The sequence below is a fragment of the Lissotriton vulgaris genome, chromosome 7 (assembly GCF_964263255.1).
Source record: "Lissotriton vulgaris chromosome 7, aLisVul1.2, whole genome shotgun sequence".
NCBI lineage: Eukaryota > Metazoa > Chordata > Amphibia > Caudata > Salamandridae > Lissotriton > Lissotriton vulgaris.
The window spans coordinates 692,377,471-692,402,370 of NC_141695.1; the positions used below are offsets into that span (position 1 = coordinate 692,377,471).

The following is a 24,900-nucleotide window of genomic DNA, read 5'->3' on the forward strand; positions in this document are numbered from 1 at the left end:
GGACGTGGAGGCAATAACACCAGAGCCTCCACTGCCACCTAACAGTGACTTCATCATACTCTCTCCAGACCATCTAACACCAGTCGGAGGCAGAGTCAAACAATTCCTACCAGTCTGGAACGCAGTTACCACAGACAGGTGGGTGAGTCAAATTATCCAGTATGGTTATTGCCTGGAACTCACTTCTACTCCACCCAACATACCACCCAAACACTGTCCTATGTCCAAGGAACACATCACCCTGTACACCAAGAGGTGAAATCCATGCTAGAAAAGGGGGCCATAGAGCCAGTCCTTATTCAATACCAAGGGACAGGAGTATACTCGCTATACTTCCTTATCCCCAAATAGGACGGGTCCCTCAGACCAATATTGGACCTCAGACCGCTAAACCAATACATACTCTCGGAGCACTTCTACATGATCACTCTACAACAAGTACTCCTTTACTCCAGCAAGGCGACTACCTAGCAACGTTAGACCTTAAGGACGCATATTTTCACATACCTATACATCCAGCTCACAGGAAATACCTCAGGTTCACAATAGACGGTCAACATTTTCAGTTCAAGGTTCTCCCCTTCGAGGTAACCACAGCCCCAAGAGTATTCACAAAATGTCTAGCGGTAGTAGCTGCACACCTCAGAAGGCAACACATCCATGTGTTTCCATACCTGGACGATTGGCTCATAAAAGCAAACTCGTACAGGCAGTGTGCAAGCCATACATCTCAGACATAACTAGCCAAAATTGCATCTACAACCCTCCCACATACAGCAATATCTGAGAGCTGCAATAGACACCTCAGTAGCAAAGGCATACCCAAATTCAGCCAGGATAGCCAACATGCAAACTCTCATTCAAAAATTTCAGCACAACACTCTTTGCCAGCCCGAGTGTTCATGCAGCTCATAGGCATGATGGCTTCCTGCATAGTCATTGTCCCTCATGCCAGGCTTCAAATGCGTCGACTACAAGAATGCCTAGCACGGGTGTGGAGCCAAGCTCAAGGACCTAGTGTTGGTAGACAGTCGTGCTTACAACTCTTTGCAGGGGTGGAACCCACAAAACCTTTCCAAGGGGTGACTGTTCCAAGAGCCAGGTCCACAACTAGTACTAACAGTGGACGCATCACTGACAGGCTGGGGAGCCCACTTACTTCAATACACAGTACAAGGGCTCTGGACAATAAAACAAAAGAAACTACATATCTACCACTTGGAGTTGCTAGCAATATTTCTGGAACTAAAAGCATTCCAAAAATACTTGTACAACAAGGCCGTGTTGATCCGGACGGACAACATGACAGCCATGTACTACATCCAGAAACAAGGAGGGACACACTCTCCACAGCTGTCCCACTTAGCACAGAGCGTATGGAGGTGGACAATTCCAAGAAACATTTTTCTCCTAGCAGAACACCTGCCAGGGAAAGACAATCAAGTAGCGGATCTGCTAAGCAGATACAGCCAACAGCTACACGAATGGGAGATTCACCCCCAAGTTCTCCAACCATTCTTCCAGAAATGGGGGCGCCCAGAAATAGATCTGTTTGCCACAAACGAAAACTCAAAATGCCAGTACTTTGCCGCCAGGTTCCCACATCCGTTGTCACAGGGCAATGCGATATGGGTGAACTGGTCAGGCAGATTTACGTACGCTTTTCCGCCAACTCCACTGATTCCGCTGGTTGCACGCAAACTACGTCAGCAGTCACTCACAATAATCCTGGTTGCTCCCACATGGGCAAGACAGCCATGGTACACAACGCTCCTGGAACTCTCAGTAGTTCCCATCAAAAACTGCGCCTCTCGCCCCACCTTTTAACTCAGAACCATGGAGAAATCCAATATCCAGATCCCAATCAGATGAACCTAGCGATCTGGCTACTGAGGTCTTAGAGTTCTGATACCTTAACTTACTTCCTGATTGCCTGAACATTATCAAGGAGGCAAAAAGGCCAACTACTAGAGCATGCTATGCAGCTAAATGGAAAAGATTTGTAATCTATTAACAATAACCAAATCAATCCATTGGATGCTTCCATCCAAAACATTATCTGTTACCTCTTGCATCTTCAAAGATACAATCTAGCTATAGCAGCATATCTCCAAAACAGGCAACACCTTTCCCTGTTTAGGGTACCACCAATCAAGGCTTTTATGGAGGGTCTTAAAAGGATAATCCCTCCAAAACACCCACCTTCACCAGTCTAGAACTTACATTTGGCACTTTCCAGACATATGGGTCCTCCTTTGGAACCACTCCACTCATGTGAATTGTAATTTCTAACATGGAAAGTGGCATTCTTGATTGCCATTACCTGCCTCATGTGAGTAAGTGAGCTTCAAGCACTAACAATTCAAGAACCCTTCATGCAAGTACATGCAAATAGGGTAATACTTAGGACAAACCCTAAGTTTATGCCAAAAGTCATATCCACTTTCCATATCAATCAATCAATAGAACTGCCTGTTTTCTTCCAAAACCCACAGTTAGTAGCCGAAAGAGCCCTACACACACTAGATGTAAGGAGAGCTCTGCTATATTATGTTGACCGGACTAAATCATTTCGAAAAACAAAGCAACTGTTTGTTGCTTTTGCACCGCAACATAAAGTTAATCCCATCTCAACATCAGGAATAGCCAGATAGATAGTTAAATGCATTCAAATATGCTATCAAAAAGCTAAACGCACTCAAACAGTTCCCCCAAGAGCACACTCTAAGCGCAAAATGGGGGCATCCATGGCTTTCTTGGGGATTATTCCCCTTGAAGACATATGTAGGGCAGCAACATGGTCTACCATACACACTTTCACTAAACCGTATTGTGTAGACGTGCAATCAAAGCAGCAAGCTGCTGTAGGCCAGGCTGTCCTTAAAACCCTTTTTCAGACTGCTGCAGCTGGTACAGGTGACCACCGCTAGAGGAGACACTGCTATACAGTCTATGCACAGATATGAATTCAGCAGCCCACATGCCTTGAACGGAATATGCTACTTTCCAGTATGAATCTGTTCTTGGCATGTAGGGCTGCTGACATTCATATCGCTCAACCTCCTCCCCGGTGCCTGTTGCAGCTGCAGTATTCTCTCTTGAGATATCTTTTGCATGGCCATCTCTTACTTGGCTATACTCCATCTCTGCCACAATGGCGAAAAACAATCTGAGGATGGAGAAGATGCCCATGCGCACTGTAGTCCAGGGGAGGAGTCACATATCTTGTGATACTTCGAAGACTCTTCCAGGAGGCGATCTATGCACAGATAGGAATGTCAGCAGCCCTACATGCAAAGAACAGATGTATACTGGTAAGTAGCCTATTCCTTTCTTTACATACACAAAGAACAAAGAGGGGAGTGAAGAGGTTGAGCGAAAATTAAGAGGTGGATACGTTGTCCTCCTATTAACATGAAATAAACATAAGGATCCACCCTTAGTTAGAAGAAATGTCATTCCAGTGACCTATGCGTGTATCACTCCTATTAAACTGGAAGAGCACACAGCTTTGTTAAAATAACCCTCACCCACCAAAACCCTTGGTGGCATGCTTCATCATCTGGTTCTTCCCGCCCCTCTACAGGACGGGCGTGCTGCAACCAACGCCGTGGGAGCACTGAATATGAAATACTATGAGTGATGTAGGAGTGGGAGTCGAAGGGGTAAGTAGTGAAGTAAGTAGAAAAAGATAAAAATACCTGGCTATGTGGAAAAATAAAGAGCGGCGGTACTGTGCTACAATGGGCTATTACCTCCGCAGTCAACATGTTTCAAAGCCATCCCCCTGGCTTTACATCAGGACCTAGAGAGATCCCTAATCCACTCTTGGATGTCAAATTTTATGTAATTAAATCACACAAAACATTACATAAGGGTGCATATGCATTAAACATGCACGCAATACTGTACCCTACTCAGTATGATTCTTGTATAGTATCTTTTGTATCCTTCTTGTGCCCGTTGAGCGGGGTCACGGTGAGGCAGTATCCTGGGTGAGGCAGCTACCTTTATGAATGTTTGACTACAGGTGCTCCTCCCCTCCTGTGAACAGGCCCATACAAGAATCAGAGATGGGTGTACAGGCTGGATACTGCAAACACTGGGCTCAACGATGATATCCTGTGGCTGGCACTCTCCTTAGAAACACCACAAATTGCTGCCATGACGCTCAGCGTCACACACTGCTGCCGAGCACCATCAGTTTTGGTGATCTCCAAACTCCCTCCCACTCTCCCTGCTATAAGGCGCAACATTACGCACTCAGCGCGCCCCACCCGGCCAACCGGGGTCACCTACCAGGCCCTTGCTTCTTGCACTTCCCAGATTTATCGACTCATAGGCCCCACTGGCACTTTTTTTCATGCCCCCCACCACCTGCATGTCCACACGGACACGCTCTGTCCTGCCCAGGTCACCCGGTCCCAGACACTGTCCGGCGCCACATCTCCCATTAAGTGTGCTCAGAGTGAATACAACCCGGCTTCCCCGGGGTCCCCACTGGTCCCTCGTCTGTCACTGCACCTCGCACCTCCCAGTACGCCTCCTTAACCAGAGTGGGGTCCCATTGGGTTTCACGCATATGCCCTTCGTCATTTACAGGGCTATACGGGCACACACAGTCTTGCCCAAATCGCCTGGTCCCCGACATTTGGTGCTCTCACAATTGCGCCCCTGCCCCAGTTGAGGCACCCCGTCCCTGGCGGCGAGTAGTTCTACGACGGACTCCAGAACTACAACCCCCATTGCCTCTTCACTTCCGGTAGCGACTCATCCAGGTGCGCCTCATTTCCAACTCGGATACCAATGAGCATCCGTATTAAAGCCGTAGGATCAGATTCTCTTCTATCCTGCTCCAAGATGTGTGCCTTGAGGCTCTGGACCCCACCAACCGTAGTAAGTGACTACCCTATTCTTTCACCTTGACTCTGCGCGTTTCGAACTTGCATCTTTCCGCCACCCTTCCTCCACGGTATGTTTGCTCCCACGCAATTACCGAATATGAGACACACCACTGCCTTTACGTTCACAGTGTTGTGTGCCTCCGCTAACCAACACTGGTTTCACCTTTTTGCCATCAACCCCCCCGGGCAGTGCTCATTTTCGGCCCGTAGACTCCAGGTGGCTTTTTTCTTACTTGCCCTGGTTCCGTACACCCAGCACTCACCCTGAGGCCGGCGCAATCCCCAGCACACCCTTCTCTAGCGGCTGTATCCATACAGGCACCCGCACAGGTGCACCAGCTCACAGCACAAGTTTGTTGCCCTGTCAACCCTGAGCGCATTACGCCTTCCTTGTGCTCCGCAATTTATGCTGGCACCCTCAGGGGTTTACCAGCACATCACACGCCTGGCCCACAGCCTCCCACCATCTGCTTCTCCGGCTCCTCCAGCCACCGGCAGTAGGTTTGACCCTCCCTGACGCACCGCGCCTGCTCCATGTGGCTGCATCTCCACTAAGAACTCTGACAGGATTATGCGCACATACCTAGCAGGTTTTCTACCCACCCATGCCTGCTATCCCGGCTCTTCTAGCTGTCGGTAGCCTCCAGCCACTGAGAAACACCGCTGCTACATCTTTGTTGTGTCCCTTGCCCTGTGCATCCAACTCTGCTCTTACTGTTGCTGACATAGGGGACTTTCTAACTTGAATGCCAAGTGATACCCGGTGAGCTGCATCCCCAGCCCTTGCCTCATCAGACCACATCCTCCTAGGGGACCTGAACTTCCACCTGGAGAACAACAATGACAACACCACCACCCTACTCGACAACCTCACCAACCTCGGACTCAAGCAGCTGGTGAACACCCCTACCCACTACGCTGGCCACACGCTCAACCCCATATTCTCTGCCAGCAGCCACGTGTCCTTCAGCCACTCCACTGGACTACACTGGACCGACCACAGCTGCATCCACTTCACCTTTAAGAAGACCACATCCCACCACCGCCCGCAACAGATCCCCTGTAGATGCTGGAGCAAAGTCACCGCAGACCAGCTAACTACATCACTGAGCCAGAACCCACCAATCAATACTACTGACACCAACGACGCAGCCCGCAACCTCACACAGTGGATCGTCAACTGCGCCGACGCCCTTGCACCACTTAAGAACCCTCCAGGCAAGCCCGGCAACAGGAAAACAACATGGTTCACCGACGACCTTAAAGAATTGAAGAAATCCTACCGAAACCTTGAGAACCTGGCGCTGCGAACAGACAGAAAACATGATAGTCCTCAAGAACGCCACCCGCAAACACCGCCAGCTGATCCGCACCACCAGAAAGACATCGTTCAAAGAACGGTTGGACAACACACACAACAGCAAGGAACTCTTCAGCATTGTAAAAGAGCTCTCCAATCCCAGCGCCAACAGCAATGACATCACACCGTCGCAAGACCTCTGCAACTCCCTCGCCACTTTCTTTCACCGCAAGATCGCCGAAATCCACGACCGCTTCGGCACCCAGACTCTGCCCCCAGCCACCGAACCAACGCCCCCTACAACCACCCTCAGCGCTTTGACTCCCATCAGCACCGAAGACACCGCCCACGCTATGAACACCATCAACTCCGGCTCTCCTTCCGACCCATGCCCTCACCACTTCTTCAACAAAGTGGACACCATCATTGCTCCCCACCTACGGAACGTCCTAAACAACTCCCCCGCGTCCGCCACCTTCCCAGAGAGCTGGAAGCACGTAGAGATCAACACCCTACTGAAGAAACCCTCAGCGGACCCTAAAGACCTAAAAAACATCCGCCCTATCTCTCTTCTTCCCTTCCCTGCAAAAGTTATCGAGAAGATCGTCAATAAACAGCTGACCGCATTCCTTGAGGCCAATGGATCCCTCCACCCATCCCAGTCTGGATTTCGAGCCAACCACAGCACCAAGACCGCCCTCATCGCAGCCACCGACGACATCGGGACCCTACAAGACAACGGGGAAACAACCGCCCTCATCCTCCTAGACCTCTCAGCCGTCTTTGATACAGTCTGCAATCATACCCTAATAACCTGTCTCCACAACGTCGGGATCCAAAGTAAAGTCCTCGACTGGATCACCTCGTTCCTCTCCAACAGAACCCAGAGAGTCCGCCTCCCTCCCTTCCGCGGCCACCGAGATCATCTGCAGCGTAACCCAAGGCTCATCGCTCAGCCCAACCCTCTTCAATATCTACATGAGCTCCCTCGCCACCATCGCACGCAAACACAACCTCAACATCATCTCATACGCCGACGACACCCTGCTGATACTCTTCCTCACCAAAGACCCAGCCACTGCCAAACTCAACCTCCAGGAAGGAATTAAAAATGTAATTGAATGGATGAAACTCAGCCGTCTGAGACTGAACTCAGACAAGACGGAGGTCCTCATCCTCGGACCATCCCCATCCGCTTGGGACGACTCCTGGTGGCCCACAGAACTGGGCACCGCACCGAAACCCACTGACCACGCACGCAACCTGGGATTCATCCTTGACCCCTCTCTCACGATGACCAAGCAAGTCAACGCCATCTCATCATCATTCTTCAACACCCTGCGCATGCTCCGTAAGATCTTCCGGTGGATCCCTACCGCAACTAGAAAGACGGTCACCCAGGCCCTCGTCACCAACCGACTAGACTACGGGAACGCCCTATACGCAGGAACCACAGTCAAACTTCAGAAAAGACTCCAACACATACAGAACGCATCCGCACGACTCATCCTCGACATCCCAAGCCACATATCAGCCCACCTGAGAGACCTGCACTGGCTCCCCGTCAACAAAAGGATCACGTTCAGGCTCCTCACCCACGCACACAAAGCGCTCCACCACATAGGTCTCGAATACCTCAACAACCACCTCACGTCTGAACAAGCTAAAATCACTGGTTCAGTATCATACTGTCATTTATTGCACTTTTTTTTCTATTTTTTTTTTCACGTAGTTCACATTTATTGCAGTTAGCTAGATCATTGACCATGAAGAAGGCCGTGACACTATGGTAGGTCTGCTGGCCGAAACATGTTGGTCTTAACATAACACAGAAGCCTCTAATGATGGCATCTGGGTTACCAGCGAGATTCTGTTTTTAATCCTGACACCGGGTAGCTCAATAAAGTTGCAGCATAGCTAACACTGTAGTTAGTTTTAAACCACTCACATTTACAGCACTGCACTATTTTGAACACACCAGGCTCACATAAGGTTTAGTATACCAGCCGGCCTCATACAAAAAAAATCCCTGAGCTCCTCCCTCGTAGCGCGGGGGTTGAAGCCCACATAAAGAGTTGGTCTCTCACGTGAGGAGGCACCCCTATGATGAAGCATGTCACCTCTGATGTGTGAGGTGAACCATCCTAAAAAGGGAATCCCCTCTTGCGTGTAAGAGTACACTCAGCCCTTGGCTGAAACCCCCCCCAACATTACGGACCCGGGTCGTTTCTTGTGATTGAGTCAAACTGAAATATGCAAGGCAGGAACCATATGTGCCCTTCAAAGCAAGTCTGGTGGTGCTGCCCAATACACTAAATCCTGTCGGGGAGGTTGTCACACCTCCCTGTGACAGGAGACCTATTGTTCTACCTTCCCCTGCTACAGCTCCGCAGCAAGAGGCCAGAATCTTCTCTGGGGTCGGCAGCACCACTAGATTGCTGGCAGACCCTGAAAGGCTGTTACTGGGAATACTGAAGGGCTCCATGGAGCAGCCCCCCAGTGCATGAAATCATACCTCCAACAGCAGTAACGGTGTTGGGGTATGATTCTAAGATGTTTGATATCAAACATGCCCAGGTTAGGAACAGCCACTACATAGTTAGCCATCACGTTATGGCGGATGGCTACTATATGTATCAAAATGTCTAGCCGCACTTACAAAGCATTGAGAATAGCCTCTGGGGTTTGGAGGGGCGTCCTGCTCGTGCAGGGGCACTCTCACACTTATATCCAAGCACCCTGCCTTCAGGTCTGAAAGGCCTGCCATAGAGGTGACTTATAGGTCTTAAGTGTAGTGACCTCAGGTATAAGAAAACTTGTGTCTGCTGAGACCGGTGTAAGCACTAACGTACACAGGCTGCAGTGGCAGGCCTGTAGTCGGTTCGAGTGGGCTCCCATGGGTGGCATAATACATGCTGCAGTCCGTGGGAGTCCTCCGGTGTACCTATGCCCTGGGTACCTTAGTATCATATACCAGGGACTTACAAGTGTACATCAGTAGCCAATTGTGGAGGTACAACAGTACTTACCATGGTCAATTTAGGGAGGAAGCACAGTGACTGGGGTCATTATTAGCTGGATCCCAGTCAGACTAGTCAAATAAACATACTGACAGCGGCAAAAAGTGGGGGTATTCCTGATCGAAGGATCCCACCTTACTACAGGTAGATAGCCAACATTACACCATTCTTGGGAAATATGATCAAATTTCGTAAGCACTTTTTTTAACTAATTTTCAGTTCATCATGACCTTCATCCAGGACTGGATGAATTTCAACCACCTGAAACTCAATCCCGATAAAACGTAATTGGTGTTGACGGGTGGTTGCTCCAGTCCTTGGTCCCCCTCTTTTTGGCCCCTTTCCCTAGGCTCCCCACCTATTCCTGTATCTTCCGTTAAAACTCTTGGGTTCAAAATTAACAACCAACTTTCCCTACACTCTCAAGTCTCCGCTGTGGTATCTTCAGCCTTCCTCTCCCTCAGGACTATACGCAGAGTCTCACGATTCTTCTCCCCCGAGGCGCTCAAGCTAATACTCCTGGCCATGGTAACATCTCGCCTAGATTACGGCAATGCCCTCTATCATGGCATGCCCGACTACCTCATGAGGCGTCTGCAATTGGTCCAAAACCAAGCCGCTCGGCTGGTTTTCAACTTACCAAAATCACATCATGTAACACCTCTCCTCCTTTCCCTGCATTGGCTTCCTGTCCGGCAGCGTGCCTTATTTAAGCTGGGCTGTGCCATCTTTAAAGCCCGGACAGGCTCTGCCCCTTCCTTCATCAATTCAGCCATTCAAAACTACACTCCATCGAGAGATCTCCGATCTTCTTCACACCACCTCCTTGTGGTCCCCTGTTTCAAACGGAAGAAGTGGGGGGGCTCCAAGTTCTCGACCACTGGCCCAGCTTTTTGGAATTCCCTTCCAACCTCCCTAAGAACGTGCACCCAGTACCCTTTGTTCCGTAAAGGCCTCAAGACCTTTCGATTCACCCAATCCTTCCCATCTTAAATGGTCAGACTCCCCATCCTTCCTGCCCCCCTGAGTAGCAGTAGCCAGGTAGCGCCAAGAAACCGCTAGGTGTACGAGCGCTCTACAAAACTTTTAAACTCAAACTCAAACTTTGCTAATCTAAGGGCCATATTCTGGAGCAATTGGAGCTTGGAAATAGCTTAATCCAGATGGCCCAGATAAACAGTTACAATGACTTAAGTGAGAAAGAGCAAACAGCACCACCTGATTGAAGTTCTCCCCAGAAATAATAGGATGAGCGTTCATGAAGCTCTTAATTTGTGTAGATCCTGTTATACACATTTTTGGGAATTCAGGGAGAAAGTCCCTGATCAAAAAGGACTCCCATGTGCTTAACGTCACTTGCCAGAATGGATATGAAGCAAGGTGTGTAGGCCATGGATGAGCACACCAGAATGCAAAGTACCCACGCATTTAAAGCAATCGATCAATCAATCAAGAATTTGTAGAGCGTACTACTTACCCGTGAGGGTCTCAAGGCGCTGGGGTGAAAAGTGGGGGGACGCTACTGGTCGAACAGCCAGGTCTGAGTAGCCTCCTGAAGGTCAGGAGGTCTTCGGTCTGTCGTAGGCTCAGTGGGAGGGTGTTCCACGTCTTGGTGGTGAGGTGGGAGAAGGAGCTGCCACCGGTGATTGTTCTTCGGTTGTGAGGGACGGTGGCGAGGGCGAGGTCGGCGGAACGGAGCTGGCGGTTGGGGATGTAGAAGAAGAGTTGTCTGTTGAGGTAGGTTGGGCCGGTCTTGTGGCGTCCCTTGTATGCGTGGATGAGGAGCTTGAAGGAAATACTCTTTTTAACGGGGAGACAGTGCAGGTTTCTCAGGTGGTGTGATGTGGCTGTGGTGTGGTACGTCGAGGATCAGGCGTGCAGAGGCGTTTTGAATGCGTTGCAGTCGTTGGAGCTTGGCGGGCTCCCGTGTAGAGGGTGTTATTCCATAGTCGAGGCTGTTACTGAGGAGGGGCCTGGGTGACTGTTATTCTTGTATCTGTCGGGATCGACCTGTAGATCTTGCGGAGCATGCGGAGGGTGTTGAAGCAGGAGGAGGAGACTGCGTTGACTTGCTTGGTCATGGAGAGTGTTGAGTCGAGGATGACTCCCAGGTTGCGTGCGTGGTCGGTGGGTGTCGGGGCTGCTCTCAGTGCCGTAGGCCACCAGGAGTCATCCCAGGCTGAAGGGTTGGAGCCAAGGATGAGGACCTTCATCTTGTCCGTGTTCAGCTTCAGTCGGCTGATCTTCATCCATTCAGCGACAGCCTTCCTTCCTTCGTGGAGGTTGGATTTGGCGGTGAGGGGTCCTTGGTGAGGTAGAGAATCAGTTGAGTGTCGTCGGTGTAGGAGATTATGTTGAGGTCGTGCTGTCGGGCGACTTGTGCGAGCGGGGTCATGTAGATGTTGAACAGTGTCGGGCTGAGAGATGATCCCTGGGGTACGCCGCAGATCTAGGAGGCTTCGGATTGGAATGAGGGGAGGCGGACGCTCTGGATTCTGCCGTAGAGGAAGGAGGTGGTCCATTCCAGGGCCTTGTCTCTGATCGCTGCGTTTGTGGAGGCGTGTGCGTAGTGTGTGGTAGCAGACAGTGTCGAATGCAGCAGAGAGGTCCAGGAGCACGAGGGCTGCGGTCTCACCGTTGTCCAGCAGGGTCCTGATGTCATCAGTGGCGGCGACGAGGGCAGTCTCAGTGCTATGGTTGCTGTGGAACCCTGACTGGGATGGGTCCAGGATGCTGTTTTCTTTGAGCTGTCAGGTTAGCTGTCTGTTGACTATCTTCTCAATGGCCTTGGCTGGGAACGGAAGCAGGGAGATGGGCCGGAAGTTCTTTAGGTCTCTCGAGTCCTCCTTGGGTTGTTTGAGTAGAGTGTTGATCTTGGCGTGTTTCCAGTTCTCTGGGAAGGTCACAGTCTCGAAGGAGAGATTGATAACGTTGCGCAGATGGGGTGCGATGGAGCTGCTGGCTTTGTTGAAGATGTGGTGCAGGAGTGGGTCTGACGGGGAGCTGGAGTGGACTGTGCTCATGGTCTTGATGGTGTCATCGATGTTCACGTTGGCCCAGGCTGGCAGGGAGTCGTGGTGGATGGTGTGCGGGGAGTCTGGAGTGTCGATGTCTGTGTGGCTGTCTGGGCTTTGAAGCTGTTGTGGTTTTCCGTGATCTTGCGGTGGAGGAAGGTGGCGAGGGAGTCGCACAGGGCTTGCAACGGTGGGATGTCATTGATGTTGGAGAGTTCCCTTACGATATTGAAGAGCTCCTTGCTGTTGTGTGCGTTGTTGTCGAGGCGGTCTTTGAAGGCGTCCTCTTGGCAGACCTGATGAGGTGATGGTGTTTGCGGATGGCGTCTTTGTAGGCTGCGAGGCTTTCCGGTGTCTTTTCATTGTGCCGTTTCTTCTCTAGCAACAGAGTCTATCTTCATTTAGTTTAAGAAAATTATAAGTCATCCATCCCTGAATTCCAAGCATGCAGCCTTTCAGCCTAATAATAGAATTAGATGACGGCTCATCAAATATAAGCTGCAGCTGATTATTATCTGCAGAAAAGTGCATTAAGAATCCAAAGGACCTAATGAAACCGATGCTGCAAGATATCATGGTTGACCATGTAAAAGGATGGATCACTCCTCTCTCACCATCCTTCTGCCAAGCCCCTAGTTGATCATGGATTGCCACAAGTACAGATTCCATACCGAAGCCTGATCAGAAACATCTTGGGTAGTTTAAAGTGGATTATTTTTATATTGCTATAAAGCTACCTCGGCTGAAGTACTAATACAGTACCGCATGTCTGTTTTTCAGAGACTGCGGCTGTTTGAAAGTGGGTGCTTTGTGTAAAGTCAAGTCTGCTCTAGTACATCTGGGGGGAGAGCTGAATAACTTAAGTTCAGTTGAGACAATTCTTCTGAGAAAGTCCATCCACTGTCTTTCAATGCTGTATTACTAGTACCACAATATCTCTTGTGTCTCCCATCCTGTTCATGGGATCACCTCGCTTTGTTAATATACCATCCATGCATCTAACCACAACCTCACACAGACTTTTCACACGCTAGTGGAATTAATGAGACCTGGTCATGATAAAACACATAGATTTAACCACAAAAAGTTGAGAAGCAATAGTCTTATTCTGGGGTTCAGATAAAAATGCCTGTACCCGCTATTATTTTTATTCAATAGTTTGAGTGGTATTAGTGCTCTTTACATGGAACAAAAGTGATTACATAGAACACCCCTTTCTGATGGATACATCTAACTGCAGATTCCTCCTCCTTTGTGTATAACCCCAGGCATTATACTGGTTATGGAACCTTTTAAAGTTCTTCAGCATGTCAATTGGCAGTCTCTTGTGGCTTTGGGCCAATGTTTTTCTGCTCCAGAAGTGACAGGCGGAGCTGCACATAATCACCACCCATGGACACAGAAAGGTCCTTTCTTTCTGCTACTTTAGATGTAGATCTAGAGCTTCTCACTAATCCTTGACCAGACTTTTTTTAACAACATTTTTCTAGTTTGCAAGGGAAATGTTATCCCTTAATCCGCAGGATTTAAACTGTGCAGGCACTGTCACAAACAGGTGTCTGTGATGGACTCTCACCAAGTCTGTTTGTGGTCGAATTAGAACTCCAAGGTCTTTGGCAACTGTGCTTAGGTGAACCCAAAATGGCCATTCGGGACTAGAAAGCCAAACCCTGTTGCCTATGAAAAGAAGAATCCATGATGCGACTGGTCAAAGTGAAAAGGAAGGTCCCGTTCATGCACCCGAAGTAGTCACTGCAACAGATCTTTGCTGTGGTCGAAGACTTCAAGTAAGTTGAAGTTCAAACACTAGAAATCCAAGTTAGAAATTGACCCTTCCTGCCACTCTGTAACTCCAGAGAGGATGCGAGACTTTAAGGTGTCTCCTTGTCTCGCTCACGTTCTCCATTGGTCCAATTTCAGAGTTTGGCCAAGATGCACCCTGAGTTTTCATCTCGTTGCCGACGTTGAGGCAAGTTGAAACCTTCAGAGAGGCTTTGCTGTATATATTTGCCATTTTACCAACACCCTCTGGTTTCCACAAGCGGGGTCTACCCTCTGGGCATCTATGCCACTTGTACCCATTTTGGGTCAACACCAGCTCCGATGCCTGCTCCTGACTGTCACTGTCCGCTGTGCCAATTCCACTTGCATCGATCGCCGATGCAGGTGCCATCTATAACTCATGAGAATGTACAGACAATAATGCTATCTGACCCCAAACTGAATTCACCATGACCGCAACCAAAGTTGCACCCACAGTTACTTGGCTGTTCTGGGATCTATTTATTTTTGTCCGCAGCATGGGGTTGTGCCTGAGATAGTTAGAAATGGGTACGTTTATTTTGAGTTTTGATGTCTCAAGTATAGAGTCCTTGCTCTTTGAACTAATTGGCAGCAAAAATCTGAAAATAAATTGACAGTGTGATATTGCTTCTAAAATGCCAATGAAAGAAAGAAGTACATCTCTGTAGGCATATCTAAGTGAACCATTAGCCTAGTTTTTTGCCCAAGTCGACAGAGATAGCCTCTGTAACCTAAGAATGTTCAAGAGACTAAATACCAGTATAGGAAGCAATGAAGTGCTATCTCACAAAAGGGTGCCAAGCTGACCGTTTACTATAATTTCATTGGAGAACTACAAATCCCCATAACTGAGTGCAAATGGACTGTATCCTATTCATTGTTGTGTACCCCAATTTCTACAGAATAATGCCAGATTTCTCTCAACCGTACTCCGTTTACTAGGCCACTGACCAACTGTACTGCCTATGCGAAATGGCAATATATTTTGTCATATTCTTGACCCTGCATCTTTTTTCCTATGTAATCGAATACTAGTGAGTATGCATCGCTTCTGCTTGATTGATTTGTTTCTTCTTTTAATCCCATTTTTAATTCTGAGACTGACTCTAATAAACTCCTTTCATACATCCCTGTGGTTTTTATTGTTTGCACACATAATCTCTTCATCATTTTTAGCAGTAGTGGAGAGGAAAATTTTCTATAGGAGCTAAAATGACATTAATTACAGAACTTTGAACAGGCATTTGGCTACTTGTAATAGGTCCACTTGTTAGTTTTGCATCCTGAATTGTATGTATTGATTTGAAAAAGATAAACATGCCGCATTTGCATTAGTTGGCTCAGCATGCTATTTGTTTCCCTTGTGCTGTAGGTGGAAGTAGCACAGAAGAAACATGACTTGCTTGTTGAAATTATCCGAAAAGAGCAGGGACACAACCAGAGACTGGTAGGTACTATATATAAATACTTTTTTAGCAGCACTGAAGATACCAACTTGTTAAACACAGCTGCTTAGATTTGTTTTATTTTACAGGGTATCCTAAACCAATTTAAGGCTTCCTTGAGCATTTACTTTTAAAACTGATTTTGAAGCCATAGTAGGTCAGAGACATCCCTGGTGGTATTGTGGGATACGATATTGCTGCTTGAGTCAGTGGTGCAGACACTGGTGGAGTGATTCACAACTTCCTTTTTGTTCAACATCATTTGCATGTTTCCTTGATTCTATTAGTTTTTCAGCGTGATTTCTTTTCTGGATTCTCATGCTGTGCTTATTCCGCCATCTATTTGTTGAGGCCTGAACTCTCCTTTTGTATAGTAGTCCTTTCTTCCTTTTCTCTTGTTTTTTTTCTTGTTAGGCTTTGACGATCCCCACCACTTGATACTTGTTCCCGCCTCTTCTGACGTCCGACGCCCTCTCCGAAAGTCCCTACATGTAGTCACCATCTTCAGATTCTTTATTTTATTCAGCCGTGGGGTCTGGAAGCATTGTGAAGGTCTCTAATAACTAAGGGAAAGAAGAGTAAGGAAAACAGGATTTTGTCGTATAAAACAGAGAGGATTAATGCCAAAATATATCAAGTGAGATTTACCCAGAGATTCCACCGAATTACACTGAAAAAAACATCAAAGTAAGTAGAACTTTTATCAAGAGAGAGTCTGAGAATGCACAGAGGGCTACCTGCTCTGTGTGAAATGGAGAACACACCATTCCATTTCTGCCCAGAGTGCCACCATAAGTTCGCCCAACCACCAGGTGTGCAATCTCTGCCTACTAATAGACTACAAGACAGAGTTGTGCGAGGCGTGTGCAGAGTTCACACCAAAAATGCTGAAGACCCAAGAGCAACAAAGGCTGGCACACTATGCCATGCAGGGGCAGAAGGAAAAAATTTCACTTGGAGATCTTGGACTATCTAGTGAAGTAGAGGAAAACGCTGCCGAAAAAGAAGGCTCTGACAGCAAAAAGGTGATTGATGTCGAAACAGAGCACAATAGACCAATAAAGGAGTACAATGCTGAAAAGATGGGAACGGCTGAGTCAAATGCTTAAGGCTCTAGACCACATAATCTGCCTTTGCGCCAAAAAACTCACTGATCGAAGGCAAGTTAAGGCAGAAAGAACCCATCGGGACCCATACAAAGGATGCTGCAGGCACAGACATTCAAAGAGGATCAGGGTCGAGAGAAAGACAAGAGGACGGCAGATCAGTCAACAGCAGCCGAAACATTGACGCTGAAAAAGAACAGTGCTTACCCTAGACGCCAAAGAACGTGCTTTCGAAATTCAGCTCAAGAAAAGATGGCTCAAAGTTGAAATAGCTGCAAACCTTCAAAATAAGAAGTAGTACACTTCCCTCTAGGGATTTCGAATACTGTCAAAACTTTGAAGGAAACTGGGTTTCTCTTGCAGTACCCCACCCCTCACATACACACTTTTTGTGCCGGGCTTTTCATGCAACTTTGACCTAGGTATACTGGGTCCCTGCTATCCAGGTTCCGAGTACCAGTTTTCTTTCCCTTAAACTAAACCACATTTGGCACCCCTCTAGCTCACATATAAGTCCCTTGTAAAAGGTAGCTTGAAGTAGCCAGAGTCCACAGCGAGCGGACCTCTCCTGAACTCTTCTACATCACCTGCAGCCACAGCACAGAACACCACATCCCCCCACTGCGACCTGCTCCAGTAGGGCATTTATGACCCAAGAAGACCCCCCCCCTGCACCTGTCAGCCCTGGGCCTTGGTGAAGACCCATGGTGTTTGTCCCTGAGCATCGCAGCTTACCTCTGCAGCTGTTGTTCCCTTCAACTGGCCTGGAGCCCTTTTTCGATTTGGCCATTCTCCATTGCCTTGCATTGGGCACCCAAGGCTGTGTTGGGCCCTGCAGGTGGTGTAGTGTAGGTGCAGTCTTGAACCCTGTCCTGTGCTTGCTTAAACTCGTGGAGACTGCCCCCGCCCAAGCTGCTGCTACTTACCTGTAATCTTCCTTTATCCGAATGCCCCCAATTGATTTGTATTGTGCGCCCAACCTCGAACTTGCATCCTGCACCTAGACCCCCTGTGCCACTGGTAGCGCCCTGTTGGTGCTGACCTGATCCTTGACCACTACTGCCCTTAACTTCCAAAAAGCCTGGGCCCGTAGGCTCAGAGAGTTCCATGCCGGGGACTCTGGCCCTGTCACTGGCACGGAACTCTCCTCCTCTGAACCTTTTCTGCACTTCAATGAGGCCTTGACAGATGTCTTTCTGGGAACCTGGTCCAAGCCCAGCACAGGGGCTCCTGTGAATAGGACAGTTGCCATCACCATCACCCTGCTCCAGGAGACCCAAATGTCCTCACTAATCTCCCTCCCCCGAGAGCTTGGGGGTCCAGCTATCTACTTCACTGAACTCATTCCCTTCTGCAACCCTGAACAGGGAATCTAAGAGACTGGACAGTTGGAGTAAGAAAACATTTTGTTCTGCTAGCCTTGCATTACAGTCAGTGAACACTGCATGCCTTTTGGGCCGTTACTCCCACTCCCTGTGGAAACAGTTGCACAAGTACTGCCACATGCCCCGGAGGAGGACCAGGCCTTTCTCACCCAGGCAGTATCTGACAGGAGAGATGCAGTTCACCATTCCTTGTGGTCTCAACACGACTGACTCACTAGGCGGATCTCATTGATTGATTGATGTTCGATGCCATGCCTGGCTGAGGACTTCTCGCATTTCTGGGCATGTCCAGGCGTCCCGCATGGACATGCCTTTTGATGGCACCCGTCTCTTCGTAGGCCAGGAAGAGATGGCCCTGGAGCGCTCTAACGACTCGTGGGCTACGACCAAGTCCTTGGGCATCTCAGTGACCACCATCCCTTATCTGCTTTCTGTCCCGTTCAGCCCTGATATCGATGTTTCACCCTTTATGCTAGATTTCAGTGAGAATGACTCTGAGGCTGGTGGGCCTCATGGCCTCCTGCATCCTGCTAGTGACACAAGGCAGATGGCATATGCAGACTTTGCATTAGGACCTGAAGTTCCAGTGGGCGCATCATCAGGAGAATCTCTCCGACATGGTCCAGATCTTGGAGGGAACTGCACAGGAACTGCACAGGATCTGCAATTGCGATTGGTTCAGAGGCAGGCCCCTCTCCCTTCCCCAACCAGATCACACAGTAGTGACAGATGCGTCACTTCTGGCATGGGGCGGCCATCTGAGAGAAATGGAGACCAGAGGACTCTGGTCTCCAGCGGAATTCGAACTCCACATCAACTTGCTGGAGCTCCAAGTGATTCACTTGGCACTGAAAGTTTTTCTTCCTTCCATCAAGGGAAAGCTGCTTCAGATGTTCACGGACAACACCACCGCCATGTGGTACTGCAACAAACAGGGCAGGTTGGGGTCCTGGACCCTTTGCCTAGAGGCCCTGCATCTCTGGATTTGGCTGGAACAGCAGGGTATATCCCTGGTGGTTCAACACCTGGCAGGTTACATGAACGCCAGGATGTTGATGCCTAGTGGATCACGGATGACGTCTCCATCCGGAGAAGGCACAAGATCTTTCAGAAGTCGGAAGAGCCTTGGTTAGATCTGTTCGCCTCCACCAAGAATGCGCAATGTCAGCAGTTATGCGCGTTGGAGTTTCCAAGGTGGCACTCACTCAGCAACACTTTTTTTCTTGAGTGGGGCTCAGGCCTCCTGTATGCCTTTCCGTCACTACCACTCCTGTCCAGAATTCTCAAAAAGATCAGGAGCGACTGGGCCAGAGTCATTCTCGTGGCTCCAGACTGGGCACGGAGAGTCTGGTAACCCGAGCTTCTCCAACCGAGCATCGCTCCTCCCATCAGGCTGCCCCTTTCAGGAGGATGTTCTGTCGCAGCTGCAGGGGAGGGTGCTCCACCCGAACCTGTCAACTCTTCGCCTACTTGACGGCATTCGATCTTCCTCCCGAAGTCTGTGGTGTGTTTTTTGGCAGCTTGGCGTCCCTCTACCAAGACTGTGTATTTAAATCCCCTATTGTAAGCAGATTTCTTATGGGGCTTCTACATATGTTCCCACCTGCCCCATTCGTCGTGCCTCAGTTGGTCCTTTATGTGATTCTCACCTTCCTGATGGTATTCCGTTTGAACCTCTGCACAACTGCCTCCTCCATCTGCTTTCCATTAAAACAGGCTTTTTAGTGGCAATGACTTCCTCCAGGAGGGAAAGTGAATTGCAGTCTCTATCATCCAAGCTTCCTTACCGTAACATCTTCCCTGATAAGGTGGTGCTTCTCGCTAGGGACACTTCCTTACCGAAAGTGTTAACACCATTCTACGAGGGGCACCTTTGCCCACTTGCTATACTGCTCCGCACCCCTCCAAAGAGGAGGAGCAACTCTACAGTCTGGACCCAAATAGTGTTCTTGCTCTACCTTGACCACACTCAAGAGTTCTGGGTGGGTGACCAACTCTTTGAGGGGTACATTGGATCAAAGAAAGGTTGTGCAGTGCAGAAGAGAACTATATCAAACTTTGCTACGCCATAGCCTAGAAACAGCCCCCTGAAGGCTTATGAGCTCATTCCACCAGGGATAAGGTTTCAACCACAGCATTGCAATGTGGTGTTCCAGTCCATGACATTTGTCAGGCAACAACGTGGCATCGTTGCACACATTCACCGAGCCCTGAAGCCTGGACAGTCAAGTCCACCAGTACAGCCTGTTTGGCTGCTCTGTCCTGCAGGACTTCCTGGTCTAAACCCGTCTGCAGTCCCATCCCAGGGGATGGTATTTCTGGGGTATCTATTCCAAGGTAAGGAATCAGCAGCTAGATGTCTCTATCAGATGGACAAGTAAGTTACCGTCGGTAACGCCTTAACTGGTAGAGACATAAACTTGCTGAAGATTCCTTACTGACCCACCCATCCTCCCCACACTGCAGACTGGCATTTTTGGGTCAAGGCTGATCCCTTTCAGGGCCCTATAAACACCACTGTCAGTGCACTTCATGGCTCTGCGCTCCACGCGTGAAAAGTCATGAAAAGTAACTGACATCTACGCCTGAGGTGGCACCGATATAGGTGACTGGATGTCACTTCCGGGTCAGCTGACTACGTCACGCGGATCCAACCAACGCTACTTACTGGCATGTAAAGGTATTGCTCAAGCAAAAGTTTCCAGACCCAGCCTGACGCCTGGGATATTCTACGGTAAGTAATATGCAGCTAGATTATGCCTATACCAGGTAAGGCATTACCGAAGGTGAGTAACTTGTCCCTCATGCCTAAAGCCACCGCTAGAGGAGTAATGCAATACAGTCTATGAATAGCATGTGCATCTGCAGCCAACACATGCTATGAATGAAGTATGTTATTTGCCCCGTAATCATCTATTCGTAGCGTGTAGTGCTGTAGAATCACATGCACCCTCGCGCCTCCCTGGCACGTATTTGCTGTTGAACATGCAGCATTTTTATGTATATTTCTCACCATCTAAGCTAACTTAGCATACTATATCCTTACTCCGTATATGGCAGGGGGAAATAATATCTAACAAAGGAGCCATTGAACATGCGCAATACCTTGAGGGGGTGGAGAGACGACGCTCCACACCAATTATAAAACTTCCTTGCCCAACACTAGATGGCAGGAGTATGCATGACATGTGAATCTGAAATTCTAAAAGCTACAAACAGATGCTTACAGGATAATGAAAATACTTATTTTCATATTTTTGCTGAATTGTTTGTTGGGTATGTGTTTCCAGAAAACAAAACAAAAATCATGCTTGCTAAGGCCAAATTGATTGGCTTTGCCAATGATTTTCATATTTGGTTTTGCCTAACAAGCATTCCACCTTTTTTAAGGAAGAGTTTTTCAATACTGATATACTGCCTTTTGATAGGTTTGCATGAAAGATCTGTAAAAGGTTTAGATACCTGTGTGGTGTTTGTGGTTAAATCTAATAAAAATGGAACTTGTGTTATTTATCATTTTTAGGTTGAGCCTGTAACAGCGCTCATGCGCTGTTCTGTCGAAAGACCCACATGTATGGGCTTCTAAAACGAACCTAAGAATCGCACACTCTCGTGCATGTGCAAGACATTTCAAGAACTACAGGCTGATAGTGTTTTCACTCTCGTTTTTTCCCACGCACTTGCTGTCATTCCGTTTCACATGACAGATACCCCTCAACTCAACTTAGCTGTAAATGTGTGAGGTGAGGCGGTTGTGGGCAGACCCACACAGGCATTCCTGCACTGCCCACACAGCAGGTCCGAAAGCGAAGCAGGTGTATCAAAGGAGGACCCGTGAGTGCCTCACCCCCGCCATGTTTAGAGTGCAGGGTGTCCCTGTCGGAGCAGCGAGAGGTTACCAAAGGAGAGCTCTGGCCTGTGAGCCAGACGGATCCCCACGACACGCCCCGCAATGCTGTGCGGGAGGCCTGGTTTGTCAAGCATTGCCTTTCTGTTAACAACGAAATATACATAATCAAATGTATTTTTATACAACCATACTGCAGGAAACGGAGGTTGCAATTGAAGCACCATAGTTCGAAACTGACCCTTCGGTTTTCATCGGCAAGCTGCAGGACAATTGGCCCACTGAGTTACTGTGCTATCTCTAATGCGTCACAGGCAGATGTGAGTTAACACATTATCTGGCACATATCGGGTGCAAAGTATGGACAGGACAGCGACATGTGGCCATTTTTGTGTTACGTCGAGGCCTGTTTGTTTCAGTATACTTAAACCTTTTCAATTTGGTTTATCCAGCACTATTTTTTTTTATACCAAGTTATACTCTTCATTTTATATGTAGAGTATCTTTTGCGTATTATTATTTTTTTTAATAAACTATCCTTATCAGTTGTCTGTATCATTACATGTGCATTGTTTCTTTCTAGTACTGTCGCTGAAGGTCTTGCAACATCTCCTTTTCAGTTTGGCTTCTGCCTCAGTGTGAGCTCCGGATCTGTGACACACAGGGCATTAAGAATTGACTGTTTTCCTTGTTAGTGGCTTGTCTTCGGGAAGAAGGAGGGGAAGGTCAATGTGCATATGTCTGTAAATTAATCCGTCCCAAAATTTGCATCGCTGGCCCATTGATGTGTCATCTTGGTGCTCTCTCGGTGTTGTAGCTATGATGTGCTTGCTTTGAACTAACTGGGCACCAGACATCCTGTTTTACCAACCTTCCTAGCCTAGGCCTCACTCAGCAGAGCCCTCCACCTGGGAACAGACTGTGCAGCCTGGGCTTCAGGCACCAGCCTCCTTCTGGATACAGAGTTCTTACAAGCACTTTTCATAGACCGTGCCACCCTCTGTTTACATATTGTGTGTGTCTTGTAAAGCGCACTGCTACCCGCACCGCAGGCCTCGTAGCGCTATAGACCGCTGGGGAACCCGTCCTGGCTTTCCCTGTGAGATAGTCCCTCCTGGGAGTCTCCAAGGTGAAACCAGGCATCCCCTGCGTTTGTGAGGGGCAGTTGCGGAGATGAGGCAAGCTAATGCCCAGAGTTGCCGAGTGTGATCTCTGGTTGGAGTAGGCACCGATGCGAGAATTATCGAGTCCGCTGATCCTGGTCCAAGACCCTGCCGCGTCGGGAATCGAACCCTGGTCCCGGGCCGTTCTCTGCTCTCGGGTCTGCCGCCTCTAACCAGTGAGCCACACCACACCACTGGAATACATAGAAGCTGGAGGTCAAAGCATCGGGTAAGCTTCCAGGCCAGATGAGTACTAGCGCTTGGAAACTCTTTCTATTAAGCTCTGGTCTCAGCTGCTGTCTCAATGGGGGCTCCAAAAGTACAAACTGAGGTCCAAGAGACGTGCTACTGCTTCAGTGAAGTGACTGATTGGACATATCGCAGATTCAGGCAAAGAGTAGCTCATTATCACACAGAGTGCAGCAAGGAGCGTGTCTAGTTGGTGAGCACTATTTGCTTAAACTACTTTCTCCTATCAGTTGTTGTAGGCAGGACACGCTCTGGCAAACGCTTTTGTTTTTTAAATATCAGTGGGCACGCCTTATTTTTTACAGCTTCCAACATGCAAAGAAGCGGCATGACACGAGAGGCCATCTTGTAGCTAAAATATTTCATTCGTTTTTACAAACCGCACACCGTGCTTTTCTTTAACACTGCGACTGGTTTATTTTTTTTAAACATTTTATTTTACCCAGAACTCATACCGCGCTTTATTTATAACACAGTCGCATACCTTCAACAGAAGCGTGGGTAAACAAACTTTTTGAGCTCCGCCGCCTTTCTTTTGTTTTGCGTGGTGCAGTACGTTCATTGAAGCTGTATCTGAAAGAGACACGTTAGTGATAGATTCCTTACCTTAGAATATCCCCAGGCGTCAGACTGGATCCGGAAATTTTTGCGTAGCAGTACTCTTGCGCGTCGGTAGGCGTCGTCTGCGGCTCCGCGTCAGTCGTCTGCACCGTGATGACGTAGTCGGAGTACTTAGACGCCGCCTCCGCGTGCTGACGTCAGTTCTTTTTTCCGCGCCAGCAAGCGCAGATCTGGAAAAAGCAGTACTTTATTCACTTTTTGGCTAGACTTTTTGATCCCTTTTGATCATTTTTCTTGAGTCTTGCGACTCCGGACAAGTACCGATAGGGATGCCAGGTTTCAAGCCTTGTGAGGATTGCGACCGACTGATGTCGGTCACCGACCCTCACCGTCTGTGTCTCCACTGTCTCAGCGTCGACCACGACGACAAGACCTGCCCCGACTGCCGGGCCCTGACTTCGAAAGCTAGGCGGAAGCGGTCCCGCAAGCGACTCGAACTCCGGCAGTCGGCCCCGCGCCGCGAGAGGTCCCGGTCCCGGTCCCACCAGAGGTCGAGGGACAGGTCGTGGGGTAGGAGCCATCACAGCTCCGAGAGTCGAAATCACTCCTCCGGGTCGAAGTAGTCGTCAGGTAAGCACAAGAAGTCGAAGAGACGTCATCGCTCTTCTGACTCTCTAGCGGGTCGGGGGCTACGGCCCCGACATCGTCGGGTGCTTCGGCCCGACGCGGCAGGGCACCACTGGATTCGCTTCGGGATCCGCGCCGTCGCCGGTTGACCGAACGACCTCACCGGCGCCGGTCCCTCAAGTGTCACCTCCGGCGCTGTCCTCGGGCGGCGCCATCCCCGATGCCTCCCTCGCTCCGGTTCCGGCATCGGAACGGCGCCGCTGGGCGACGCTTTCGACGCCGCTTGGGGAGTTTACCTTCTATGAACCGGCCCCATCGTTTGACAACCCTGATTATCAGGGGATGGGTGATGAGGAGTATTGGGAGGGGTCTGAGGACCCTCTGACCCGAGAGTGTCAGTCTCAAGAGGACTGGACAGGTGGACCTGGGGATGCCAGTGGTCTGGACACCTCAGGGTTCGCCATCACCACTCCCAC

At 49.0% G+C, this 24,900-nt stretch overlaps 1 protein-coding gene across 1 annotated transcript in view; it reads left to right on the top strand.

Annotated features, from left to right (window-relative positions):
• The window catches only part of CEP95 (centrosomal protein 95), a 622,972-nt gene that overhangs the window by 485,899 nt on the left and 112,173 nt on the right, over window positions 1-24,900 (top strand). Inside the window, exon 17 of the mRNA XM_086930924.1 lies at window positions 15,414-15,488. Within this exon, the coding sequence (XP_086787050.1) occupies window positions 15,414-15,488 (75 nt within the window). The remainder of the gene's footprint in view (window positions 1-15,413; window positions 15,489-24,900) is intronic.